This window comes from Nanorana parkeri, unplaced genomic scaffold, assembly GCF_000935625.1.
Source record: "Nanorana parkeri isolate BGI_ZX_2015 unplaced genomic scaffold, ASM93562v1 scaffold512, whole genome shotgun sequence".
NCBI lineage: Eukaryota > Metazoa > Chordata > Amphibia > Anura > Dicroglossidae > Nanorana > Nanorana parkeri.
The window spans coordinates 279,657-288,586 of record NW_017306780.1 but is presented as its reverse complement, the minus strand read 5'-3'; the positions used below and the strand labels follow the sequence as shown (position 1 = coordinate 288,586).

The 8,930-nt window shown below is 43.6% G+C and overlaps 1 protein-coding gene across 1 annotated transcript in view; it reads right to left on the bottom strand.

The window, feature by feature from the left end:
- Positions 1-5,806, bottom strand: part of AIFM2 (apoptosis inducing factor, mitochondria associated 2) — a 23,182-nt gene extending 17,376 nt beyond the window's left edge. The window contains exons 1-2 of the mRNA XM_018561276.1: positions 5,646-5,806; positions 2,663-2,845 (exon numbers count right to left, since the gene is read on the bottom strand). Coding sequence (XP_018416778.1) covers positions 2,663-2,837 — 175 coding nt within the window. The 5' untranslated portion in view covers positions 2,838-2,845; positions 5,646-5,806. The remainder of the gene's footprint in view (positions 1-2,662; positions 2,846-5,645) is intronic.
- Between the last annotated feature and the right edge of the window lie 3,124 nt (positions 5,807-8,930).

The following is an 8,930-nucleotide window of genomic DNA, read 5'->3' as shown; positions in this document are numbered from 1 at the left end:
CGTGCCGATGGAGAGGGGGGCCTCTTCCCCACAACCCTGACCCGGTGTTTGTGGGGGTCTGCGGGAAAAGGGGCTTATTTGCATCAGGGTAGCTCCTTTAATAAAGGGGGCACCTAGATGCTGCCCCTTCCTTGTGAATGAGTCGGGTGATGTCACTGCTAGCTCCGCCTAATTGTTTACATTTTGCCGCCACCTGTGAAGCCGGTCAGTCTGTGTACGGTAAGTGGTTTTTTTTTATTTGGACGAGTCGTCGCCGTCATGCACAGCGCTGGACATAATGATTGACCTTTGGTTACGTTGGAGGGTCAATTTTTTTCCACTTTGTGTTTTTATTTTCTTATTAAAGGATTTGTCAAAAACTGTTGTTTTTTTTATTATTAAAGATTTGATCTGTGTATTTACATTGTCATTTAACCCTTTAGTTAATGAGTAGGGTTACAAGTACCCCTTACTCATTCACAAGGGGGGGCAGCATCTGGGTTATTAAAGGGGGTACCCTGATGCAAATAAGCACCCCTGCCCACAGCCACCAATTCAGGGTTGTGGGGAAGAGGCCCTCGTCCGCATGGGGACAAGGTGCTTTTTTCAGGGGGCCCTGGAAAAGCACCCTCCCATTGCTGAGGGCATGTGGCCTGGTATAACGTAGGGAGGGTGAGCCTCTCGCTCGTCCATCCCCCCTTTCCTGCCCTGCCAGGCCTGTGCTCAGATTAAAGGGGCGAACCCCACTTTTATTTCCCTGTTTTTTTGTGAGTGAGGTTCCCTCTTAAAATTCCTACCAGATCTAAAGGGCCTGGTATGACTTTTGGGGGGAACCCCACACACTTGTAATTATTTTTTCTCTTTACTTTACTGTAGTTTTTTTTATTCCTCTCGATACCTCTGAGGTAGAGAAGAGAATAACCAAGCCCAATGCTGCTCGTCGGCATTAGGCTATTCACTCACTGCCGTTTGAGAATAGGGGCAAACGGCAGCAAATTGTGAGGGGTTCGGCGTCAAATGGCTTCTTCACTTCAGCTCAGCCCAACATGCTGAGCATGTTTGGTTGAATCAAAGGGAGCCAAAGCCAGCCGATGTACGGCTGATATCAGCCGTACAGGGCAGAAGTGAATAGCCAAACAGCTCAGTTATTCACTCGGCTGCCTTCTACAGCTTAGTGAATAATCCCCTTTATAAATACAGTCAAAATGTTATAGGAATGCTAATTCCCAAACTGGCCCAGCAGTTTAACCCATTACTTACCTCTCAACCACAGAATACAGCCTAATCCTCAAATGGCACTAAATTGTTCTAGAACAGGGCCCCTTAAAGTGTGGGTCATGCAACCGAATGTGGGAGGTCGCAATGAAAAACCCGAATCCCCGGCAGGGATCGGCAAGGTGTCTGTACATGTGGGGGACACTTGCGGGGTCCGCCACTGCCGCATACAGGACACATGGCTAGGGTTGTAACTTGGTACAGTCCCTGCCCTAGGACCCCCCTGTACATTTGGTAGTATTGGTACCTTCCTATGTATGTGCAAGGGGCGGAGCTTGCCTTTTAGGGGGCTGAAGCACTGCAGAGCAAGGTGGGACTCGTTCAGGAGCGGAAGCTGCTGAAGTGGTAAGCAGATGTCTACTCTGGTGCTTGGTTAGCAGGGGAACACAACACAGAGGTTTTTCTAACCCTTTCCCATACTGTCCAGAGCAAAATAAAAACGTTTTCCCAGGAGTTGGGCTTTAAAAGTCATTTTTTAAATTGCAAACTGTCACTATCCAATCCTTGCTCAGGTTGTCAAGACAGAATCGGACTATGTCCAACCTAAGCTCTGCTCTTGCTTACAGTTTCCTGCAAAGTCTTTCTAACCTTGTGGAAAAAAAAAAAAAAAACTTAATATCTTTATTACTGGTTAACCGTTGCCCGTCCAGGCCATAAAACATACAGCACATAGATTTTTCACAGCATTCAGTGTAGTGCATTGGACCTTGCAATCTAGCATTGTAGATGAAAGTATATCTCCACCCAAAGTGGAAATAAGTCTCTGTATACTTCATAACATTTTTAAAAGAAGTTAATATCGCTTTTATATTTTATGGCCTTTGCCATTGGCTAGCAATTACCTGTTGACCCTGTCAGGTTTAAGTTGTACCTCTGCACTGACCACCAGAGAGCCTTGCATTGACCACAAGAGATCCCCCCACATTAGTTTGCAAATTTGCTTTCATCTTTAATAAATGGTAAAATGACATGTATACCAAAGAATTGTTTTAAATTAAATTTCTTTATGATTTATAAACTAAATGTTTAATTTGTATACCTGTTTTATATACATATTGTCAGGAAAATGTCACTTTCGGCATTTAGCCGAAAGTGCCATTTTCGGCTGGCGCCCCCCCTTCACTTTTCGCCCGGGACCCACGCCCCTGCTGCCCCCCCGGTTGTTACGCCACTGCTGTAGTCACGTAAAAATGTCCTCGTGTGAAAAGGCGTCGCGAGGGGAAAAAGTTAAAGAAGGCCTGCTCTAGAAGACAGAGTTTATGCCAGGTGCTAACGTTACATTTGATTAGATTGCGAAGAAGGAGGAATATATCAACTTGTTAGTGGCAGAACTTTTTTTTTCATTTGGCATTCATAACAATTATTACAGTATTCAATACTGTATTATATAACATTAGCTATGTCTTACCACTCTCTACAGAAGCTCGAAGTGCCCCAACATTGTGGTGAAACGAGTCTTTCATATCCACCAGAACAAAAGGGATTCCATGAGACTTCAGCTGACTTGCAGCCGCTATGCCGGCGAAACCTCCACCCACAATCACTACTCTTACCGATTCATCCACTGACAGCTTGGATCCCATGATGGTGTCTAGACAAACATGAAAAACAAAAATGAACACTATATATTTTTCTACACCGATCAGCCATAACATTATGACCACTGAGAGGTGAAGTGAATAACATTGATTATCTTGTTACAATGGCACCTGGAAGTGAGTGGGATATACTGTATTAGGCAGCAAGTGAACATTTTGTCCCTAAAGTTAGAGGGACAAAATGGGCAAGTTTAGGAATTTGAGTGACTTTGACAAGGGCCAAATTGTGGTGGCTAGACAACTGGGTCAGAGCGACTGCAAAACTGCAGCTCTTGTGGGATGTTCCTCCTATGCAGTGGTCAGGACCTACCAAAAGTTGTCCAAGGAAGGAAAACTGGTGAACCGGCAACATGATCATGGGTAGCCAAGGCTTACTGATGGGGAGCAAAGGTTGGCCCATGTAGTCCAATCCAATAGAAGAGTGAATGTAGCTCAAATTGCTGAAAAGGGTTAATGCTAGTTCTGACAGAAAGGTGTCTGAACACACAGTCCATTGCAGTTTGTTTCATAGGGGGCTGTGAAGCCATGTGTGTCACTTATCTGGGGAAGATATGGCACTAGGATGCACTATGGGAAGAAGGCAAGCGGGCAGGAGCAATGTGATACATTGGGCAATGTTCTGCTGGGAAACCTTGGGTCATTAATGTAGATGTTACTTTGACACGTACTAACTACTTATACATTATTACTGACTGAGTACACCCCTTTATGAAATGGTACTCCCTGATGGCAGTGGCCTCTTTCAGCAGATAATGTGCCCTGGCACAATGTATCACATTGCTCCTGCCCCCTTGCCTTCTCCCCATAGTGCATCCTAGTGCCATATCTTCCCCAGATAAGTGACACACACAGAATGGTTTGAGAAACACAATGAGTTTGAGCTTTTGACCTGACCTCCAAATTTTCCAGATTTCAATCCAATCAAGCATCTGTGGAATGTGCTGGAAAAACAAGTCTGATCCATGGAGGCCCCACCTCGCACCTTACAGGACTTAAAGAATCTACTACTGGCTTGTTGGTGTCAGATACCACAGCATACATTGTACACGGCACTTCAGAGGTCTAGTGGAGTCCATGCCTTGATGGGTCAGGGCTGTTTTGGAGGCAAAAGAGGAACCTACTGAATATTGGGCTGGTGGTCATAATGTCGGTGTATACTGAGCTGTGTAATGTTATCAGTATCTACATTAACATAACTAATTTAAGGCTCACCATTCAAGTTATAATCTGAACCAACAATCTCTGAACAATCAACTTTATTTTTACCAAAAATATGTAATATGGAGGTCCAACCAAGCAGACTCTTGAACTACATGCTGGTTGGTAGAGGTGAAGGAGATTGCGAATTTCTCATTTGATCAGGTATTTTCAATGAATCGATATTGTGCCAATTTGAATCACTCAGCAATTGAGTTTGTGTAGCGTCAAGCTCGCCAGCGACAATCCCTCTGCGACTTAGTTACTGAAGAAGACCTTTTACTTTTTTAGGCTTTTATAACGGTCACTGTGCATGGTGAGGAAGATTTCCCTCACTTCCTATCCCAGCACGGGTGAACAACAAGACTGCCAATAAGGCAGCACACAGTGGGTGAGGAATGTCACATGACATCTTTTTTTCAGTGTGTCGCATCTCCAATAAACTATTATGTCGCCGCACAAATAGCTAATTTGGTGCATACTAGGATGTGCAAATGACTTACCATCATCCACTACTAATACTGCACACCACTCAATATACACAAATTTCTGAACCGTTATTTATTTGGCACATAGACTTTTTACGCAAAAAAGTCACACTTGGGATTTTTTTTATACAATTGGTAAACTAGTCACATGTTTCTTTTCAATCTCTTCAAATTGAAGTATTATTTGGCGCACCAACACTAATTATCTAGCCCAGTAAGTTTTACCTGGAATCCCAGTTCTACACACTAGTAGAGATGTAACAGGGCTTGGTGTGAACCCAGTTCGCCTGAGTTCACCCAAAATTCAAAACTGTGACCGCCACTCCTTTCTCCCACCCAGTCAGTGGCAGCAAGGGCATTCCCTGCCCCTTTTGTGACATATAGCTGCGGAAGAGGGATGCGCTGCTCTGCAATTCATTGGGTCAGGAGGAGGTGTTGGCTATCACAGTTATGAGTGGGCTTGGGCGAACTCAGGCAACCTGGATTTAAACCAAACCCAGGCTCATCTCTATACACTAATGATGTGCAGGGGCTTGGTGTGAACCCAGTTCACCTGAATTTGCCCAAGTCCACTCAAAACTATGACCAACCCCATCAGATGCTTTGTGTAATGTAGTTGCAGGTTGGGGAATGCCCCTGCGACAGCTGATAGGGCTGAGAGGCGGGTTTGCACCAAACCCCCCACAGCACTGCTACACACCTATGTTACTTGTGACTGTGGATTATGTAGGAGTGACAATTCCTGTATATAAATGTATAATTTCAAATAAATATGCACATAGAGTCCATGGGAAATGTTAAGTAGTACGATCACACTATTAAAATCACGAGTGGCAATCGATTACCACTCGTGCACTCCCTATGCAGCAGTGATTGATCGCTAATGATTGCAAAATTCTCCAAATATCTGCAATTAGTTACTATAACACTTTACATGACTCCATAGCAAGCAATTATTCCAAACCATCAATACTCCTAGAACAGAATTGTGCTGCTGACAATCACATGTGAGCTCTTAGATTTACAAACAATGAAAACAGAAAGACACAATGTTACACCATCATCCTCACCCACAGTCCACATGTCAGCTGTAAGCACAAACACTTACCAATCCAGAAAAGATCTCCCGGAAATCTGATTATAGAATACAAGAATATAGTCTTTCCCAAGCTCGGCGTTTCAGTCTTCCACCAGACAGGACTGTGACAGTAACAGACACTTATCTAGCTTTAAATATTCCGGATGAACTTGCAACATCAACATGACTCATCGAAACACACACTTCAATCTAGTTATAGAAGTCCTCTGCAAAGTATCCATAGGAAGTGCAGACATCTAGCGGCTCTTTTATGTATAACACCTTATCTAAAATCCTCTGCAGGGATCCATAGGAAGTGCTGACATCTAGCGGCTCTTTCATGTATAACACCTTTATATAAAATCCTCTGTAAGGTATCCATAGGAAGTGCTGACATCTAGCGGCTCTTTCGTGTATAACACCTTTATATAAAATCCTCTGTAAGGTATCCATAGGAAGTGCTGACATCTAGCGGCTCTTTTATGTATAACACCTTAATATAAAATCCTCTGCAGTGATACATAAGAAGTGCTGACATCTAGCGGCTCTTTTTATGTATAACACCTTTATATTTAAAAATCCATAGGGAGTACTCACATCTAGCGGCTCTTTTATGTAAAACACCTTTATGTGTCCTGATCAGACTTTCTCAGCATTTTTCTTTTACCATAGAGGATTCGGAACCCTAGAAATAACTTTAGGTCTTAGTGAACCTCTGCTAAAAATGATCATAACAACAGCCAGGGCGGTGGCGGGGGCAGATGTCAGAGGTGCCATTTTTAAAACCCCCTGCTGCGAAGATGCCAACACAGGCAAGCATACAGCCTGTTTAAAGCTAAGTACAACAAAACTCTCAACACAAGAAATCCCATTCATTTCTATGGCCCCTGTTCACACCTGAGAGTTTTGTTGCAAGCTGTAAAATGCTGGAAAAGGTACATGAGCTTCTTTCGGGCAGATTACAGCACGTTTTGCCGCAGAGACTTCAATGTAAGTGCATTAAAACGCGCAACACAACCGTTTTGCACCTCACTGTGCACGTTATGCTCGTGTTTGTGTGCACGTTTTCTCATTCACAGCAATGAATTTTGATCTGCTCAAGTAAACGTGCATTTTTGCCTATGTGCATCTAACGGGCGTAAAAATGTGCAAAACGTGCAAAAAACCCCCAGTGTAAAACATGCATAAAAACGCGTTTTACACGCAGAAATGCTAATGCCTAGGTGTGAATGATACATACTGAAATGCACTGTCATGTATGGAGACTCCGGCCTTAGTGCTGCCTCCATTACTGCCACCTATAGCGGCCACATCAGTTGGCCTCACGCGTCACGTCCCTGTCTATAACTCATGATACAATAGCATTATCAGTAAGTTATAGATGTAATAATAATATGTGGAATATCTAGCATATGTAACACTCAAGTCAGATCATTTGTGATACCCCCAGCTCTATATTACAAAAATATTCTCAGCAATAATCTTAAAACAAAGCATATAGTAATAACAGCCACAAAAGACATAGACAATGCAAACGGTAATGTCCCTTTTAACTTGTGGTCAGTGGAAAAGATTCCCTCAATACAGTTGAACAGACCATGGAGACTGAGTGAGCAAAGCACACACTTTGGGATGTTTACAGAAGCTTGCGATGGTTACTATGCACAAAAAAAGGATGCTAAAAATATGAATCATTTAACCTATCAGTGCTTTTGTAAACAATATCTTCCTTTATAGCAACATTTGATAAAAAAATGCAATAATTTAGGCGTCAGCCATAAGGTACAGAGCATTATAAACATTTTAGGTAGTTAAAGCCCAACTCCAGCAAAACGTTATAATTTATTTTGGAAAGAGTGACATAGTCACTATAAATACTGTAGTACATTTATTTTATGTAGATGTCTACATCATGTCTAAAAGAGAAACATTTATGAGGGGGAAATGAACAAAGTTTAACCCTGTAAGATACTGTGTGGCTTATTTTTTTACACTGGGAAAAAAACATTATTGATCATAGCAGTTCAATCTCCATGAGCAAGATTTGCATTTGGGGAAGGCCATTACTTAAGGCCCCATTCACATGTAGCGACTTATCGCGCGATTTCCGCCGCGATATCGCGCATTTTTGCCGCGCGATATCGCGAGAAGTCGCCGGCCAATGCTATTCAATGAAGCTGTCTTAACTCCATGTCGCGCGTCGCTCGTCGCGGTCGCAAGTCGCTTCTACCGGACCCTTTTTTCAGCGGATTTTGCGCGATTTTGTTTTTTTCTATGGAGCCCGACGGAGAAGGTCGCGCTACCGTCGCTGCATCGTCGCTGGAACATAGCCCCGAAAGTCGCGCTATCCCAGCCGCTGCAAAGGTATGTCGCTACATGTGAACGGGGTCTAAGACAAGTCAAGTCAGTTGGCATTGCCAGGTTCCATTTATAAAGGAAAATGGGTAGTAGGAATGAGCTTTGGTATTGTAATGGATCAAACATATTCTATTTTTACAGTCCTTGTGAATTAATGTGAAAATTCCCCAGACCGAATTTTTTTGTAACCATAGTGCACTGCCTGAACTTTCATCTGTGGTCAGAAGGCTCATTAATGGGGACTTTGTTATGTGTCAGCCCCTTCATTATAAAAAGGGTGGGTTCCCAGTAGCCATTTGTCAGAATGTGTTGAAGTAGTTCAGAGAGAAGGGACAGTGCGTGTAGGGAGAGTTAGTTACAGTCAATTGCTATACTGTGCTATATTGTGCTAAATTACTATAAATTGCGGTATGGTCAGGGCCGGTGCTGCCACTAGGCAAACTAGGCAACCGTCTAGGGCGCAGCCTTGACTACTCACCCCCGCCGTCTATTTCAAAATGCAAAAGCCAATAGCAGGCTTGCTTTTGCGCCTGCCCACTGAGCAGAGGAGCAGAACTGAGATTCAGATTTATCTCTCAAGTCTGCTCCTCTGCTCAGTGGGTGGGGTTTCAATATCCCGTCTGGTATAGGCTATTTCAAATTAAAATATCCAATAGCAGTCTGGCAATTTTGCTCCCAGCTGCTAACATCCATCTATCACCAGCGAAAGATATCAGGCAGGTGAATGGAAGGCCATATGGGGGGGGGGATTGGGGGTTGAGCCACGGGAGGCCGGCTGGGGGTGCAGGTAGCTTGTCCTTCCTAGGGTGCAAAATAGTCTAGCACCAGCCCTGAGTATGGTGTGCAACAGTACATATTCTTGTGACCCTTCCCCCCATGTTCACAGTTCAGAGACCCAACAGTCCCCCAGTCCTTCAGAGTCTCAGTCACAGTTATCTATTTTTTTTCTGCTAGGTT